Source organism: Dreissena polymorpha, chromosome 10 (assembly GCF_020536995.1).
Source record: "Dreissena polymorpha isolate Duluth1 chromosome 10, UMN_Dpol_1.0, whole genome shotgun sequence".
Lineage (NCBI taxonomy): Eukaryota > Metazoa > Mollusca > Bivalvia > Myida > Dreissenidae > Dreissena > Dreissena polymorpha.
Window position 1 is genome coordinate 34,076,186 of NC_068364.1, and position 20,570 is coordinate 34,096,755.

At 36.4% G+C, this 20,570-nt stretch overlaps 1 protein-coding gene across 3 annotated transcripts in view; it reads right to left on the bottom strand.

Moving 5' to 3' along the window:
- The window catches only part of LOC127847193 (uncharacterized), a 227,020-nt gene that overhangs the window by 147,118 nt on the left and 59,332 nt on the right, over nt 1–20,570 (bottom strand). For 2 of the 3 annotated variants that reach the window (XM_052378917.1, XM_052378916.1), the window contains exons 19-24: nt 20,218–20,283; nt 17,993–18,223; nt 11,317–11,438; nt 8,463–8,574; nt 5,544–5,612; nt 4,510–4,625 (exon numbers count right to left, since the gene is read on the bottom strand). In XM_052378917.1, the coding sequence (XP_052234877.1) occupies nt 4,510–4,625; nt 5,544–5,612; nt 8,463–8,574; nt 11,317–11,438; nt 17,993–18,223; nt 20,218–20,283 (716 nt within the window). The remainder of the gene's footprint in view (nt 1–4,509; nt 4,626–5,543; nt 5,613–8,462; nt 8,575–11,316; nt 11,439–17,992; nt 18,224–20,217; nt 20,284–20,570) is intronic. The other variant, XM_052378918.1, reaches the window with a different exon arrangement.

Sequence of the window (20,570 nt, forward strand, 5' to 3'; positions counted from 1 at the left end):
CCAATGCTACATAATAAGTACAGATTGATGATACAGAATAAGTACAGGTCAATGCTACAGAATAAGTGCAGACTGATGATACAGAATAAGTGCAGATTGATGATATAGAATAAGTACAGGTCAATGCTACAGAATAAGTACAGACTGCTGATACAGAATAAGTACAGACCAATGCTACATAATAAGTACAGATTGATGATACAGAATAAGTACAGGTCAATGCTACAGAATAAGAACAGATTGATGATACAGAATAAGTACAGGTCAATGCTACAGAATAAGAACAGAGTGATGATACAGAATAAGTACAGACTGGTGATTCAGAATACATGTTTGTACAGACTGACGATACAGAATAAGTACAGGCCAATGCTTCAGAAAAAGTACAGACTGATGATACAGAATAAGTACAGGTCAATGCTACAGAATAAGAACAGAGTGATGATACAGAATAAGTACAGACTGGTGATTCAAAATACATGTTTGTACAGACTGATGATAAAGAATAAGTACAGACTGATGATACTGAATAAGTACAGACCAATGCTACAGAATAAGTACAGACCAATGCTACATAAAAAGTACCGACTGATGATACAGAATAATGAATCCCACTCTGTGTAGGCATTAAAATAACACATTGTTCTTGAAAACAGTTCTAGCAGTATATAGTGTGGGCCAGGATAAACACATTATTCTTGAAAACAGTTCTAGCAGTATATAGTGTGGGCCAGGATAAACACATTCTTCTTGAAAACAGTTCTAGCAGTATATAGTGTGGGCCAGGATTAACACATTGTTCTTGAAAACAGTTCTAGCAGTATATAGTGTGGGCCAGGATAAACACATTCTTCTTGAAAACAGTTCTAGCAGTATATAGTGTGGGCCAGGATAAACACATTGTTCTTGAAAACAGTTCTAGCAGTATATAGGGTGGGCCAGGATAAACACATTCTTCTTGAAAACAGTTCTAGCAGTATATAGTGTGGGCCAGGATAAACACATTCTTCTTAAAAACAGTTCTAGCAGTATATAGTGTGGGCCAGTCTTGAAAACAGTTCTAGCAGTATATAGTGTGGGCCAGTCTTGAAAACAGTTCTAACAGTATATAGTGTGGGCCAGGATAAACACATTCTTTTTGAAAACAGTTCTAGCAGTATATAGTGTGGGCCAGGATAAACACATTATTCTTGAAAACAGTTCTAGCAGTATATAGTGTGGGCCAGGATAAACACATTCTTCTTGAAAACAGTTCTAGCAGTATATAGTGTGGGCCAGGATAAACACATTCTTCTTGAAAACAGTTCTAGCAGTATATAGTGTGGGCCAGGATAAACACATTCTTCTTGAAAACAGTTCTAGCAGTATATAGTGTGGGCCAGGATAAACACATTCTTCTTGAAAACAGTTCTAACAGTATATAGTGTGGGCCAGGATAAACACATTATTCTTGAAAACAGTTCTAGTAGTATATAGTGTGGGCCAGGATAAACACATTCTTCTTGAAAACAGTTCTAGCAGTATATAGTGTGGGCCAGGATAAACACATTATTCTTGAAAACAGTTCTAGTAGTATATAGTGTGGGCCAGGATAAACACATTATTCTTGAAAACAGTTCTAGTAGTATATAGTGTGGGCCAGGATAACTTGATGAAATCTGTGTTTTAATTCTAACAAGCAAACTTGTTATATTGATATCCCCCGCCTTTTCCTCATTTATATCAATACACATATGAATTTTCATTTTGAAATCTTATATAGTTTCTGAGATATAGCCCTAAAATGTTTGTGACAGAAGGACACACTGACTGACTGACAGACTGACGGATGGACAATGCCAAAACTATATCTCTCTGCCTTTGGCAGGGGATAAAAAATCTTTGCCCTTGTTGGTAGTTTCAGTGTATTGCTGTTTTGTTCCAACTCTCATATGTTTTAACGTTCGGTACACAAATATTTATTCTCTTATGACACACAAAATGAATTACTACTTCAGTCTTCATAATATTTCCACTTTCCCAAGGCCTGCGGCATATCAAAATGAAAATTAAGCAAGAATATGTAGGTAATATATGGTTGGGCGAATATCACATTCTAGTTTGATTACATAACATGATAAATCAGACAAGTGCTCAATAAAAAATTACAAATAATTTTGATTTTATTGAATCATTATGCTTATTGGACATTTTGCTTTATTCAAGATATATTATTTGCAATAAAATTGTTCTTTTAAACAATCTAAGAAGACAATATATAAATAAAAAAGTTCTTAAGTTTGTTTTTTCAAAACTGAAATTTTCATTTTTTATCACAAGTTTAGAATCAAGATAAGAGATTGTGTATACAAATAAATGTAAGTTAAGAAATATATATCATACTGAGTTGCCTAATAATATCCAATACTGTCACTATGTTTTATCCCTTGAAACATATTTCATCCACGTTAAACATAATTTATCTGTGCTTATATTCAACTCCTTTGGCTTTATTTGCTCTTATTCTCTTTGGGTTCCATTCCCAGTGTATTACAGTCTTCACAAACAATGGAAAAATTGTAATAACTGAGCATAATCAATCAAGATAGATAATACACCTAATTTAAACTCCTCAAAAGAAACAATTGTCTGACAGGATTAGATATAAAATTGATACCAATACATTCCGCTGAATTCAAATAATGCATCCCTATCTAAGACACGCTTTAAATAATAGTATGACATACGGCCTGCAATTAAAGTTTTTGTCGATAATAAATTGCTACTTTTTTGCTTTGTGTATCGAGTCAACAATGACATAGAGCAGTTTATTTGAGTTCTCAAAATAGAGGAAGATTCAATGGCAATATCCAAATATGGCATGCAGCTGTGCTATGGATTAAAAGGCTCATTTATGTTAATATTTATATAGATTTCAATAGATCAATTCTTTAATAATGTTTAATAGTAACACCCACACCAGTGCAGTATTATATAGAATATTAAATATAAAGACCTGTTCTGGGAAAATGGGGCTAAATGCATGTGCCGTTAGTGTTGTCCCAGATTAGTCTATGCAATAATTATACGCACAGGCTAATCAGGGACTACACATTTCACTTAAACTGGATATTGGCCTAGAAAAAACTAATCCTTTAAATAAACAAGAGGGCCTGAAAGGCCCAAAGTCGCTCAACTGAGATAACAAGATATTATTGGGACAAATCTTCTGACCAAGTTTCATGAAGATCGGAAAATAAATGTGGCCTCTAGAGTGTTAACAAGGTTTTACTATAGCCATATTAGGAAAAATGCCCTGCCCCCTGGCAGCCATGTTTTTCAACCAACCAGCATCATTTTTTAACTCTTCCAAGATATTATTGGGATGAATCTTCTGACCAAGTTTCATGAAGATCGGACAGTAAATGTGGCCTAAAGTGTTAACAAGATTTTAATAATTAGCCATTTAAGGAAAAATGCCCCGCCCCTTGGAAGCCATGTTTTTCAAGCAAACGTAACCATTGTTGAACTCATCCATGATATCAATAAGACAAATCTTCTGACCATATTTCATGAAGATTGGACAATAAATGTTGCCTCCAGAGTGTTAACAAGGTTTTACTATAGCCATATAAGGAAAAATGCCCCGCACCCTGGCAGCCATGTTTTTCGACCAAAGGGCATCATTTCTAAACCCGTCCAAGATATTATTGGGATGAATCTTCAGAACAAGTTTCATGAACATCGGACAATAAATGTGGCCTCTAGAGTGTTAACAAGATTTTACTATATATTATAGCCATATAAGGAAAAATGCCCCGCCCCTTGGCAGCCATGTTTTTCAAGCACAGGTTGCCATTTCTGTCCTCATCCAAGATATCATTGGAACAAACCTTCTGAGCAAGTTTCATGAAGATCGGAAATGTTGGCCATGTTTTTTCAACCAACCGGCATAATTTTTGAACTCGTCCAAGATATAATTGGGATACATCTTCTGACCAAGTTTCATGAAGATCAGATAAATGTGGCCTCTAAAAGTGTTAACAAGATTTTACTAAAGCCATATTTAGCCATATAAGGAAAAATGCCCCGCCCCTTGGCAGCCATGTTTTTACGCAAACGTAACCATTTTCAAACTCATCCAAGATATCATTGAGACCAATGTTCTGACCAAATTTCATGCAGTCTTCATACAGTTTCAATACAAATAGCATTTATATTCCAATTTTCTTGATACATATTGCAGTTGTTAATTGTATAGGTTTTATTCACCAACTGTATTAATGCAGGCTTTTTCCATCTTTAGAACGGGCCTTATAAAGGCACCTTCTTCCAAGAAAAATCCCCTTCCCCTAAAAGAATTTCTTTAAAATGATGCAATTTTCCCCAAATTTTCATCTAACTTTGGGGAAAAAATTCCACTTTGTCATTTATGTCAATAATTTTTACTCCGAAAATGGAAGGCAAGGCCCTTTCATAAAATCAAGAAAAAAAGCCCTCGATAGTTGCCCATCTCTCTAAAATACGTACCAGACGTTTGTTCCATATCCAACAAGAATGTCGCCTCTGTCGTTCGCAAAGCACACAGCGTAGATGGGCGTGGCAAAGTTCATCTCCCTGAGCAACTCATTGTTTCTGGACCAAACCTTCAATATAATGTATTATTAATCAATTAATTAAATAATGAATAAAATAATAATATAATATTGACAACACTTTTATTCTCAATTTTGAAACATTTTTAGCAAAAGTATGTCACTTATTTCCAAATTTTAATCAAAAAGCTGCTATTTTTCCCAATCCAAAGGAACCCAGCCCCGTTCCCAAAATTGTGAAATAAAACACTGCACAAAAATAAGTAATATGCCTACAGAAGCCAAGTTGTGCGAACTGGCAAAATAAGATTTGTCAATTAAATTAATTGACTAATCAGTGCAAATATTAGATCTCTCTTTTTAATCTATTAACAAAGATGTCTCACAGCCCAAATATTAAAAAACACGAGTTTAGGGGCTACATTTTGTTTATTTTTGCCCTTTGTACATTTGTGTACTTAGTAGTTTCTAAATTGTCTTGTTATGTCTTCTACTTAAATATTTTTAATGGAAATGTAAACAATATTCACAAATATATGTATGTTTTGGTTCATAACATGATTAATTAAAACATTAATAAATGTCTATTTTGGAATACTTAAATTCACTCTATATTACATGTATTTGAAGCTTTATTACACCCATTAGTGTTTTTTTTTCATTCAAAATCGGGTTAATTATTCGGCGCTATTGCTCATGGAAAAAAGTATGTAATTTTCCCAAATGGAACCTACAGATTCCCAATTGAAAGTTCAAAAAAAAAAAAAAATCTTTTTAGATCTCAACATTTTGTTCATTTCTCATCCAGCTATAAAAGTTGAACCTTACTTAATTTCTTTTTTCAAAGCACTTATTAGAAACAAAACAAAGACAACACCAATTTCCCAATTTTAGTCTAAATGCTGTAAATTTTCCCAGTCCAAAGGGACCCGGCCCCATTTTAAAATGCTTAAAAATTACACCGCCCACCTTTACAAAACCGTCCTTTCCCGAAGTCACGACCAGGTTGATCATGGGGCACTTGTCCAAGGCAGTCAGCTGAAATAAAAGACACTGTAATATCATTTGGGCCGTGCTCTGTGAAAAAGGGGTTAAATGCATGTGCGCAAAGTGTCGTCCCAGATTAACCTGTGCAGTCCGCACAGGCTAATCAGGGACAACACTTTACGCTTCTATGATATTTTCTGTTTAAAGAAAGTCCTTTCTTAGCAAAAATCCAGGTTAGTGTCGTCTTGATTGGCCTGTGCGGACTGCACAGGCTAATCTGAGACAACACTTTACGCACATGCATTAAACCCCCTTTTCGCAAAGTGTGGTTCATTTATATACTTTCAAAACAAATTTGCGGTTTAAAAAAAACTTTTTCTTGGACACATAAATTTGTGGATTTCTGATTTTGAGGAGCAAAAAAGAGAAATTTTCCATCATTTTCCAATGTGTTTGTGTAAAGTTTGTGAAATTGACAAACAACAAAACCAACAAAATTAATGCTACCATAAGTAATAATGATTTTACAGTATTTTCTTGCAAGGTGGGAGCCTTGAATAGGATATTCAATGTGTGTCTGAAAAAAAAGATATGTAAAAACAGCAAAATACCACAAACTGTTCCTTATTTCTCCACCAAATTTGGACGACCCTCATATACATTTGAGCCTTTTTCTCGAAAACTGGGCCTTAATGCATTTCCGTTCCATGTTGTCCCAGAATAGCCTGTGCAGTCTGCATAGGCTAATCAGGGATGACACTTTAAGCTTGTATGGGAATTTTCGTTTTAAGGTGGCCTCCTCTAAACAAAAATCCAGTTTCGGAAGAAAGTGTCGTCCCTGATTAACCTGTGTGGACTACACAGGCTTATCTGGGATGACACTTTAAGCATATGTATTAAGCCCCATTTTCCCAGTTAACAGTCCATATATTGAAACAAGCAAAATACTACATGGCTTTCTTCATGTCACCACTACATTTGGACCACTCTCAAACCATTTGGCTACCAGCATCTTGTTACTGTCAAATTAGTGTAGAACTGTAACAATTTTTAGCTATGCTCCTCTTAGTTTAAGTTTAAACCTATTTATTTATGCTCCAGAGCAGCAAACGGCGAAGGTTTATTGAAACACTCTCAAGTCTGTTTCCTGGATAGACCCAGTACTTGATGTCTTTTAGGTAGACCTAAAGATAGTTCAAACTGTGGGGATCTAACCCGTGACCTCCTGGTTGCTAGGCTATGTTGTTGCAAGGTGGTAGCTGTGAACAAAATGTCAAATTAGTTTTTGAAAAACATGTAAAAAAAAGAGAAATACCACATATTGTACTCCTTTTCTCAACTAAATTTGGACAACCATCAAAAACATATAGTGGGTAGAACCAATACTTGGAATCTTGAGATCTAAAGAACGTATCCACAGTGGGGATCAAACCCGTGATCTCTCTCAGTCGCTCGGAACATAACATATCCACTACACAACAGTGACTTATATATAACCTATTTTGTTATAGGTGGGAGCTGTGAACAAAAGGTCAAATTAGTTTTGGAAAACGTTAAAAAAGAGAAATACCACATATCGTTCTCCTTTTCTTGATTACATTTTGGATGAAGCTAAAAAAATATCACCATAGTGTAGTTGATATGGTGTCCGCCTATATCACCATAGTGTAGTTGATATGGTGTTTGCCTAGCTATCGGGAGGTCACAGGTTTGATCCCCACTGTGGGAGCGTTCTTTAGATTACCCCCATAGACACCAAGTATAGTGTAGTTGATATGGTGTCCGCCTATATCACCATAGTGTAGTTGATATGGTGTCCGCCTAGCAATCAGGAGGTCACAGGTTTGATCCCCACTGTGAGAGCGTTCTTTAGATTACCCCCATAGACACCAAGTACTGGTTAACTTATAATATCACCATAGTGTAGTTGATATGGTGACCGCCTAGCTATCGGGAGGTCACAGGTTTGATCCCCACTGTGGGAGCGTTCTTTAGATTTACCCCCATAGACACCAAGTATAGTGTAGTTGATATGGTGTCCGCCTATATCACCATAGTGTAGTTGATATGGTGTCCGCCTATATCACCATAGTGTAGTTGATATGGTGTCCGCCTAGCAATCAGGAGGTCACAGGTTTGATCCCCACTGTGGGAGCGTTCTTTAGATTACCCCCATAGACACCAAGTGCTGGTTAACTTAATAATATCACCATAGTGTAGTTGATATGGTGTCTGCCTATATCACCATAGTGTAGTTGATATGGTGTCCCCCTAGCTATCGGGAGGTCACAGGTTTGATCCCCACTGTGGGAGCGTTTTTTAGATTACCCGCATAGACAACAAGTACTGGTTAACTTATAATATCACCATAGTGTAGTTGATATGGTGTCTGCCTAGCTATCGGGAGGTCACAGGTTTGATCCCCACTGTGGGAGCGTTGTTTAGATTACCCCCATAGACACCAAGTATAGTGTTAACTTATAATCTCAGGAAATGGACTTTAGAGCGTCTCAAATAAGCCTAAGGCTTTTTATGCAATCGTGCAAAAATAAATAGGTTTAAACCAAAATAAAAAACTTTTTTGCCACAAACCTCTTGTGAAGAACCATATATCGTTCTTTGTTTCTCAACTGCATTATGTCGACCCTCAAAAACATTTTGCTACAAACCTATTGTGAAAACCACATATTATTCTCTGTTTTTCAACTACATTTTGGACGACCCTCAAAAACGTTTTGCTACAAACCTCTTGTGAAGTACCACAAATCGCTCTCTGTTTCTCAACTACACTTTGTACAACCCTCGAAAACATTTTGCCACAAACCTCTTGTGAAAAACCACATATCGTTCTCTGTTTCTCAACTACATTTTGACGACCCTTGAAAACGTTTGTCTACCAACCTCTTGCGTATGATCCTCGTCTACAGGATGTGACATCTGCAGGGGCATCACGTACCCTGGGCTGCTCCGTCCCGTTCTATTCATGGGGACCAGCTTGTACATCACCAGAGGCCTTGAATAAAGGTTAAAAATGAGCCTTGCTCAAGGAAAATGGGGCTTAAATCAGCCTTGCTCTAGGAAAACAGGCTTAAATCAGCCTTGCTCTAGGAAAACGGGCTTAAATCAACCTTGCTCTAGGAAAATGGGCTTAAATTAGCCTTGCTCTAGGAAAATGGGGCTTAAATCAGCCTTGCTCTAGGGAAACAGGGCTTAAATTAGCAATTTTCACACGGATCAAATTATGTGCTATTTATCATTTTATTAGATTTTACAGATGAGAAAATTTTTGATTGTTTTACTTATCATGTGATTTAATTTGAAATATATAATTTAAAGAAATGCTCGTCTTAAAAATAAATACTGTTAATACACAAATATAATACGCACTTTTTTACCTGCCAAATTTTTCATAAACTAAGGGGTGCGTATTATATATGAATGTAGAGCAGAACAAAAATGTTCATGTGAAAATTTTCAAATTAATCGTTGTTAATCGCTGCGTGTCAGACATTTTGAATTACACCATTACATCAATGGGGGGGGGGGCAACTGTGCTTGCGGTAATTAAACCAACCATCGGAATTATAGATATATAATAATAATACTTATTATTTTATTATTATAATTATTATCGATCTGAATATTGTCAAATGGAATTAAATGTTATAAAAAAACAGCGTCTCTGTTTCTTTCTTTTGCAATTATGACTGCTTAATTGACCCGGATGTCAGCAGGTGGCCCGTGTGTTATTGGTTAAGGTGTTGAGAAGGGCCATCGCTTGTCAGTTAGACCTGTGTATTTGAGGTGTTGATAAAAGCCGGTGTATTACTGTGAAACAGATGGTTGCTAACGACCAATTGATTCGCTATTATCACAACACAAAAATATATTGACACATTTTTTTCGGAAATGACAGCGTCATGGACGATTTCAGACACTGTTTTTTTAAGTGCATATTTTACTCGGATTTTCAATTTTTACCGATAAATTTGGACCAAACTCAGGGGTGTGTATTTTACATGAGGGCGTATTATATTCGTGTATTTATGGTACATATGCCATGGATGTTTGACGCGCTTATATTTCAAAGTCAATGTACTGAAAATTCTCAGCACTTGTAAATGAATAAATAAACAACTATTCTCTGGTGTTGTTTTTTTTAACTTATAAGTAAAAGCATTGACAACTTACAGGGCTTGATTGAGTGAGTGTGCGGTTGATTGAGTTTGTGAGCAAGAAATTAAGTATGTGTGCGGTTGATTGAGTGAGTGTGCGGTTGATTGAGTTTGTGAGCGGGAGATTAAGTGTGTGTGGTTGATTGAGTTTGTGAGCGGTAGATAAGTATGTGAGCGGTTTATTGAGTGTGTGAGCAAGTGATTTAGTATGTGATCGGGTGATTGAGTGTGTGAACAAGTGATTAAGTATTTGATCAGGTGATTTTGTATATGAGAGGGTGATGGGTGTGTAAGTGGGTGATTAAGTGTGTGAGCGGTTGAATAAGTGTGCAAGTGATTAAGTATGTGCTCGGGTGATTGAGTGAATGAGAGGGTGATTAAGTAATTGTTACTTGACCTCATAGTAAACGTTCTCATATTAAACTCATTAAGGTCTCCATGCCTGCTTGCTATTTTCTCAGTTTCATCAAGTTTCACCATGCATACGAAAGTTATTGACCGGAAACCACAAGTTGATGTATTTTTATTATTTTATCATTTTTTACAGTTACCTTGAACTTGACCCAACTGGCCCCAAATGTCAAGGTCATGACTTTCCATGGACCCGCGAGTGTTAAAAAATCTGATTGACTCAGGGGTCATTTATGAGATTGGTGTAAATTGGAAAAAAAAATGAAGTGGGGTAATTATACGACAAACAAGGCTCATTTCTAAAAAAATATTGTTGAATCATTAAGCCCCATTTTACCAGAGCGAAGATCACTTATCCTGTTATCCTATAATAAGGCACACAATAACAAGAAAAAAACAACACACCCACTTAAATAGACTTTGTTTGATTTCATCTCCATTATAAAAATCCAAGAACTTTTTGTCCACCAACATCATCTTGCCAATATGTCATGATGTCATTAAGTGTTGCTTTTTTATTGTTTATTGTAAAAGTTAAATGATTGGCTCAGACTTAAACATGAACCTCTCAAAATGGCTCGTAGCTCAGCTTTTCTAAGCTTTGCTGGCATCTATGGAGGAGATCTATAAAGAATGCTTCCATACAGGGACATCAAAATATCTCCTAAATTAAAACAACACTTTCAAACAAAGGTAACTTTTGGTAGATCACAAAAGAATTTAAATTATTCAACTAAAAGATTACATTTCTCAGAAATTTTGTAATTTTACAAGGGTTTTCCTAGCCATTTCGGGAAAAGGAGTCTGGTCAAATTGGGATTTTTTAAATCGATAAAATGGCAAATTTGGGAATTTTTAATCAACAAAATTAACTAAACTGGGATTTTTATCAACAAATATTGACACATCCTGCCATTTCCTGGGAATTTTTGGAAAAATTAAGTTCTAACTTTAAGTCCACTGATTTGAGAAAAACTAATCAAATATAACTCTTCATAATAATTCAAATTAGGAGAACAAAATCATGTAGATTAAAGTTATACAGTTAAGAGATTATGGGATATTATGAGATTTAAAAAAATGGGGGGGGGGGATTTGGATCAGGTCCGCTTTAAGGCCTTTCTATAAAAGCAGTAAACCCCTATTTTAAAAAAAATCTTGACACTTACCACCTCCGTCTGAATTCCTTGTTCTCAAAAAGTGCCACACACACAATATCGCTATACATGCACAGCAGTAGAGGAACACTTGACAACAGGATCTGAAATAGAGGAACACTTGACAATAGGATCTGAAATAGAGGTACACTTGACAATAGGATCTGAAATAGAGGTACACTTGATATTAGGATCTGAAATAGAGGAACACTTGACAACAGGATCTGAAATAGAGGAACACTTGACAATATGATCTGAAATAGAGGAACACTTGACAATATGATCTGAAATAGAGGAACACTTGACAATAGGATCTGAAATAGAGGAACACTTGACAATATGATCTGAAATAGAGGAACACTTGACAATATAATCTGAAATAGAGGAACACTTGACAATATGATCTGAAACAAATGAACAATAAGTTTAGTTCAAACCTACTTCTTTTAGATTGATTGTATCTAAAGGTGGGTTCCCACTGCCGATCCGATCAACTCGATCATCCCGATCACCAAAATTTCCCGCCCAAGCTCGACTAAAACAGGTATACATATTTTTTGACATGTCAAAAAATATCGGGTAGGAAGCCAGACCAATGCTGAACTACCCGACCACCCCCGACCACTCATGCTGATCAAACCAGACCAGTACCCGACCGCTTGGTCGGGCTTGATCGAGTTGATCTGATCGGCAGTGGGAACCCAGCTTAAAGCTGACGGCTTATTGTAAAGCCCTTAAGTTTGTTTTTGGGTAGAACCAGTATTTGGCGAACACCATACTCACAACGCCATACTGTAGTGTTAAAACAAACTCTTGACAATAAGATCTGAAATAAATGAATACTTGACAAGAGGATCTGAAACAAATGAACACTTGACAATACGATCTGAAATAAATGAATACTTGACAAGAGGATCTGAAACAAATGAACACTTGACAATACAATCTGACATAAATGAATACTTGTCAATGACATCTGAAACAAATGAACACTTGACAATGACATCTGAAACAAATTTACACTTGACAAGAGGATCTGAAACAAATGAACATTTGAAACTTGAGAAACTTAATAAGTTGAAGTTTTAAAAAAGCATTAACAATTATTTTTATACCCTTTTGATGAGACAATTTTCACCCAATTAAGTCACTAATGACTTAAAAAAAATGCTATCCAGTCTTCGTATTAGCCTATAAGCCCAAAGCCTGATTCGATTATTGGGCCAGTCCGTCGATCATAAATGCATATTAAATAGCCCGATCAGTCAATTAAATAATTGAGCGTAAAATTGTAAACAAAGTGAAACAAGCAAATTCGTTGAATTTATATCCCACTTCAAATAAATTGTGTTTATGGATGGGTGTAGAACTAAAAGAAAAGGTATAAGTGAAGGGTTGTGCCTGATAATTGAGAACAATTACATCAGGACATTTTGAGAATCCATTTTAGTATGGTATAATCCTTACCAAATAAGGCATATTTTATCAAAATGATTGATTTTGACCTTCGAGTGTGACTTTGACCATGACCCTAGCAGCCTGGATCTTATATTTGACTTGTCTAGATAATGGCGAACGATTGTGGACAGTTATGACACAATCCCTCGATGCATAGTAAAGGAAAGACTAAATAATGAATTATTCATGAAATGTGTGACCTTTGACCTCAATGTGTGACCTTGACCTTTGACCCTAGGATTATGGGTGTTGAATGTGAAGCACCCAGAGATGATTGGGAACAACAATGGCAAGTGTCATGGCTCTGGCTTATGTGTTAATAGAGATAGAGCTCTAAGCTTATATTAAAAGCATTTTTAAAAGATACAAAGGGCCATAACTCCGTTATAAACAGATGTTGTACAATCCCGTTTGGCGTGCATCATCCTCTTAATCATATATATTATGTGCTGGACGGACGGACAACGCCAAAACAATATCCCTCTTCCTATGGCGGGGGATAATAAGGAGGAACAAGAGTGCCAAACTGTCACAAGATAGGCCCGTTTGAAGGTTTTGGACAACTTGATAACCTTACCATGACCCATATTTGAACTTGACCTACATATCATCTAGACACAACTTCTGACCAAATATAGAGAAGATCGGATAAAAACTACTTCAATTAGAGAGTGGACCCCATGCTTAATGCTTCAAATGCACTAATTGACCTTGTGATCTAGTTTGTGACCCGGCATGAACCATATTTGAACTTGACCTAGATATCATTTAGTCACAACTTCTGACCAAATTTAGTGAAGATCGGATGAAAACTACTTCAATTAGAGAGCGGACACCATGCTAAATCCTTGAAATGCACTAAGTGACCCCCTGACATAGTTTTTGACCCAGCATAACCCATATTCAAACTTGACCTAGATATCATTCTTCTGACCAAGTTTGGTGAAGATCAGATGAAAACTACTTCAATTAGAGAGCGGACACCATGCTAAATCGTTGAAATGCACTAAGTGACCACGTGACCTAGTTTTTGACCCGGCATGACCCATATTCAAACTTGACCTAGATATTGTCTAGATACAACTTCTGACCAAGTTTGGTGAAGATCATATAAAAACTATTTGAATAAGAAGGCGAACACTGCTGTGGACGCCGCTGCCCACCCGCCAAGGGTGAAACTATAATGCGTCCCGTTTTCAACAGGCGTATAAAAAATGGGAAGGAGGGAAGGAAAATAAACCAGATAAATTTTAGCATATAACTGGACACTGTAGATGATTTTTAATGTATCTGCGACATAAATAATAAGAAGAATTGAAATTTCTCACAGCAATTTGGTTCAACTTGAACTGAGATAATTATTATAGTCAATAATTACTAGTCTTTACTTTCACACCAGCAAACATACAAATCTTCAACATCTACAAGGAACTTATTGTGTGTCAATAATGACAGGAAACGACCCACTTATTAGACAATATAAATGTTTCCATATATGTTCACGACCATTGATGTCTTCCACTTATATGCCTCTTCAACTTAGGAGGTATCAACAAGGCTTGGATACTCTACATGTTATGTATGTATTTGTGTCTTGTTCTGAGAAAATTGGGTTTAATGCATGTGCGTAAAGTGTCGTCCCAGATTAGCCTGTGCAGTCCACACAGGCTAATCAGGGACGACACTTTACGCTTTTATGGTATTTTTCGTTTAATGAAGTCTCTTCTTAGCAAAAATCCAATTTATGCGAAAAAAATGTCATCCCCGATTAGCCTGTGCGGACTGCAGTTTTCTCAGAACTGGACACATTTGTTCACAATTTACAATGGTACAGATATTAAGTCACAGCTTTGAGCTAACAAATTCACTACAGTTATTAAGTCAAGGTGGTCACCAAAGGGATTCAAATGTTTCAAGTCTGTTAAACAGTTACTGTGTACGCATACTAATGCAAGTAACTTACAATTGCCCCATTTAAATCAGAGTTAAGGACAATGAATTATTCGAGAATTGATTTCATGATCAATCACCACACAAGTAACATGTTTGTAGGAATTTAACCAGCAATCCTCAGTTTGGTAGTCAAGAGCCCTAGAATTAAGCATTCTAGGTTGCTTATGTACATGTTTGCACTGAGAGGTTGGTCAACCAACAGTATTATCGGAATAACTTTATAAAACCATTAAGTACAAATAATATCTCACATTAGCTGTTAGGCTCTCTTAATTTTTTTACAAAATGTTTAAACACAATTATTGTCACTGTTTACAAATTAAACAATTTTTTGTAAATTGCAAGAAATGGGCTCCAAAACTTAGACTTCAGTTGCAACAAAAAAGGTCTCAGATGGATGAAAAGCTTACATCTGACTTTATGATTTGCAGCAGTGCTTTCCACAGGCCATTTAACGTTCCCTCGCCAGGGCGCTTGAAAGTCAAAATCAGAGTCTGTGAGGCGCTTGAAATTTTCTGATCAGTGTGTATATTTTATACTGCAACCAGGCATTCTTAACATAAAAGCGATATCAACTGCGCCGAAAATTGTTAGAGCCAATTTATGATCCTCTGTCAATTACGTCATGTATCTCTTTACCCACCTTAAGCCCGCCTAAAGACGGATCATCGTTGTAATGGAAAATCGATATTGGCCAATGAGAGCGCACGCTTTGAATGAGTGACAACACTCGTAGGCAGTAATACCGGCATTAAGATCATGCATACGACGAGTCTCGGCCACTTACTAAGAAGACTGATGGCAACAGGGTGTAATCCTCGTGGATATTGTGCATTTCGTGCATAATATGGTCAAAACATGTATTCGACTCGTAATGCGCTTTAACAAATTATCGTTGAATTAATTACGCACAACTGTAAATGTTTCTGTCGATTCTCAAATGAGCATTATTAAATTTGTAATCCAAAACACGCTTCCGATTTTTTTAATGCTAACAAATATTAACAAATTCAAGCGACAAATAAACACTGCTTTATCCTTTGTCTCTATAAAAAGCGCGCGAAAATTATGCAGACATGTAGAACAGCGCATGAAAAGTGTGGGTGTATTTTGTGTTGTATAAAAAGGAAAACATCACTACAGGCGATTAACGCGTGTTCAGAGGGGAAAAAAACGCCCCGATTGGACATATCATCATATCATTATAAATAGTAACATATGCCAAAATGCATTTGATACTTAAGAAAAATGGCAAATGTTTGTGTTTCTTGAAATTCTTGAGCACTTTTATCATAAATATTTACCAGATTTTGCTTTTTAAAATGGAATATACGAGATTATCCGGTAATGAGTAGTGACGGAAAAAGTAATAAGTCCCCCCCCCCTAAACGGCCCCGGGGCGTCTGAAAAAATCCTGTGGATAGCACTGATTTGCAATACAAAGTGTTCAAAGACTTCATAAAATGAAAATTTAAAACTCAAACTGTATTATTTGTACATGCATACCCAGAAGTTGCTTTTTGTTTAACTTCAAATCTCAATTTGGATGTTTGCCCCAGTGTCCAGGTTTTCATTTTTTTTTTAATTAAGGCTTTTTCAAAAACCTACTTCAACATGATAACTTGGATGGGAAGTAATTGGAAAAAATGTCACCTTAAAAAGAGAACGAGGATACATTTTAACCCATATATGCCTAGTGAACTCTCCCATCCTTCTAAATTTGATCAATTTATTTCCAAAATTAGGGATGTCTAGTATATTTATTTCTATATTTAGAATATTTCTTACAGAAATTCCTTTAAGCAAACAGCGCAGACCCTGATGAGACGCCACATCATGCGGCGTCTCATCAGGGTCTACGCTGTTTGGCAAGGCCTTTTTTCTAGACGCTAGGCATAAATGGGTTAAGCTTTTGTTTGTTTGTTCACTGTCAGCATTTATTTAAACAAATCCAGTGTCTTCATGCACGATTGGGTTTCAACAGTTTCAACCGGATTCACCTCAAATGAAATTTAGGTTCAAATACTGGTAGTAAACTTGGATGGTCACACAATTACTTCACCTAAAATGTAAAGCTATGTCCCTAAAAACAATAGGCCGCACTTGTATGTGATATTATGTTTTTGCACCTTGTTAACCCTTTGCATGCTGGGAAATTTGTCGTCTGCTAAAATGTCGTCTGCTGAATTTCTAACATTAGCATTTTCTTCGATTTTTTTTTCAAAGAATACTATCAGAATAGCAAACAGTTTGGATCCTGATGAGACACCACGTTCTATGGCAAAGGCCTTTAAAATTAGGTTCCAATGCTGAAAGGTATAAGCCCAGAAAACCAAAAGATTTACAGATAGAGGATACTCATGTCTATACACAAGATGACACCACCATGCTCATATATGGTGGGAAGCTTTTGACCTTTTGATTGTTCTTTATAACAGTGGTTGAATGTGTTAGCAGTTGCTGTAATTGATTCAAAATTGAAGTAATAGCCAGTTTTTCAGCTTCAGTTATATTTTCAGGCAAATCCTATGAGCTAAATTAAACTAATTGCTGCAAATTACAGCTCAAAACTTAACTTCACCGTAATTTCCAAACAAGGAACAATGTCATGATAATTATCAATGATATCAGCTGAATAAACCATGGAAAATCAAAGCCCTGAAGGCATTGAAGATGTTCGCTGTTGTCGTCCTTGATTAGCTTGTGCGCATAGCACAGGCTAATCAGTGTGCACAGGCTAATCTTATTTGACATGCATTAAGCCCCGTTTTCCCTGAAAGCAGCCAATATGTACAAATGTCAATGATAAACACTAGATTGGCCAATGTTGTCTTACAAGCTGGTAAATGCACACACTGCAGTAGTAGGGCAAATGCTCCCATGCATTCATCGTCTGCAGCGGTTATCGTTCCTAGCGTAGTGAGTTACCGTCCTTAGCGTAGCTAAGCCCATAATGATTTGCAAAACATCTGTAAATTTAGTCGGCCGCTAACGCGACTACCTATTAAAAACCCAAACTGTTACTTAGATATGGGCTAAATCCACCTCAAACTTATGTAAAAAGTAAAGGAGAATGGAGCACAAGTGTAAGGAAGGTGAATATATTTTTTGCAATCAGGGTATAAAACTATGATTAAGTCAGGCAATAGGTAAATCTGACTCAATGCAAATGCGTTAAGTTTTGTCTCATATTAGCCTGTGCAGTTTGGGGAGGCTACTACGGAACAACACTTTCCGCTTTCATGGAATTGTGTGTTTAAATGAGCTGTCGTCTTACCTTTATCACAAGGGTAACGTTCACAAATAGCTTCTTCCGTTCCAACTGAACGACCACGGACCAAACCTTCACGTATTGGTCGGTGCCGCCAGACACTATCCGGTCCACCGTATCACGCAGAAGCTTGCCACTGTCGCTTACATTGAGGCAGCTTTCGAGACACATTACCGCACCCTCGTGCGCTTGAATTGGCTCATGAAGGGAGCAAACTGCCGCCTCGCAGAGTGTGATCTGAAATCGTAGCAATATTGGTAGTCTATTTTTTTAACATAACCATCTATTATAGTGGTGTTAGTGGTGTTTTTTTGTTTAAATTCGACCCTATTCCCAATCGAAAAAAGTTAACATTTGTCCCAAATTGGACGTAACAATTCCCAATTGAATGCTTTCCCCCACCCAACCCCAAAACAAAAATTATTTTTTTAGATCTCAACATTTAGTTCCCATGCAGCTCTATGAGTTGAACCTTAGTAAATATAATATTGAAAAACCAAACAACAACATTGATTTCCCAATTTAGTCAAAACACCACAATCCAATGAAAAAGGCCTCAGAACCATTCCTAACATGGTGGAAAAAACACTGGGTTTATTTAAATTTGTTTTTTTTCGGAAATTTTATCACCAAATGACCACCATTCAATGCATATGAGTAAAATGCTGTCCCTGATTAGCCAGTGCATTCTCCACAGGCTAATAAGGGACCACACTTTTTGTCTAAACTGAATTTTTATAAATTAGAGACTTCTTTTAAACAAAACATCTTTTAAAAGCGGAACGTTGAGTCCCTAATCAGCATAGGGAAACTCTAGGATTACGCTTTACTCACATGAATTAAACCCAGTTTTTTCAAAGTGACATTTTACTCACATGCATTAAGCCCTGTTTTCCCAAAGTGACACTTTACTCACATGCATTAAGCCCTGTTTTCCCAAAGTGACACTTTACTTACATGCATTAAGCCCTGTTTTCCCAAAGTGACACTTTACTCACATGCATTAAACCCTGTTTTCCCAAAGTGACACTTTACTAACATGCATTAAGCCATGTTTTCCCAAAGTGACACTCAACTAACATGCATAAAGCCCTTTCCCAAAGTGACACTTTACTCACATGAATTAAGCCCTTTTTTTCCTAAGTGACACTTTACTAACATGCATTAAGCCCTGTTTTCCCAAAGTGACACTTTACTCACATGCATTAAGCCCTGTTTTCCCTAAGTGCCACTTTACTTACATGCATTAAGCCCTGTTTTCCCAAAGTGACACTTTACTCACATGCATTAAGTCCTGTTTTCCCAAAGTGATAATTTACTAGCATGCATTAAGCCCTTTCCCAAAGTGACATTTTATTCACATGCATTAAGCCCTGTTTTCCCAAAGTGATACTTTACTTACATGCATTAAGCCCTGTTTTCCCAAAGTGACACTTTACTAACATGCATAAGGCCCTGTTTTCCCAAAGTGACACTTTACTCAGATGCATTAAGCTCTGTTTTCCCAAAGTAACACTTTACTCACATGCATTAAGCTCTGTTTTCCCAAAGTGATACTTTACTAACATGCATTAAGCCCTGTTTTCCCAAAGTGACACTTTACTCACATGCATTAAGCCCTGTTTTCCCAAAGTGACACTTTACTAACATGCATTAAGCTCTGTTTTCCCAAAGTGACACTTTACTCACATGCATTAAGCTATGTTTTCCTAAAGTAATACTTTACTTACATGCATTAAGCACTGTTTTCCCAAAGTGACACTTTACTCACATGCATCAAGCTCTGTTTTCCCAAACTGATACTTTACTCACATGCCTAAAGCCCTGTTTTCCCAAACTGACACTTTACTCACATGCATTAAGCCCTGTTTTCACAAAGTGAGGGTCATTTACAATCTCAAATAATCATCAGGCCGTTTTAACACTGTAGAACAGTTACTTAATTAATTGTTGACAAGCGCTTTTCGTAACATGCATCAAGTTTTTATAATTATGTTATAAAGATTTAAAAGTATTAATCAAAAATGTTTTTAAATAAGATTAATTAAAATTTAACAAGGTTAACTTGATTTGATAATCTTAATGATGTTTGTTGAACAGTGTAGGAGTATTTTGTCAGAAAAATTTGTGTATTTGGATGAAACAGAAAGACAGACGAACATCGATGATGAAATCAATTTACCCCCTGCCCTTCATTGCAGGGGGTATACTTATATTCTATTCTACACTACCTGCCCGTTTCTTAGACCAGCTAGCACCAGATTATCGAAACTTGGACCCTCATCTGTGGTGAATTCCTGCAACATATCGGGTAATTAACATGATAATTTATAATACAAAAGTCTTCTATAAATATATTAGTCTTTGTTATTTTAACAAGATTTTGGTGCCATCATTAAGAAATATAGACCTCCTTAAGGGCACTTATTATAAAAAATAGTGAAAAGCAAGCAGTTTTTTTTTGTTTCAAAATCGGGTCTGGTATTCGGCCTGATTCCGAATAGTAACAAGAGCACCGCCTTGCGGGTGCAGACCGCTCATCTATTTTCTTTTTAAAGGTAAAGGGACTCTCATTTTCAATCAC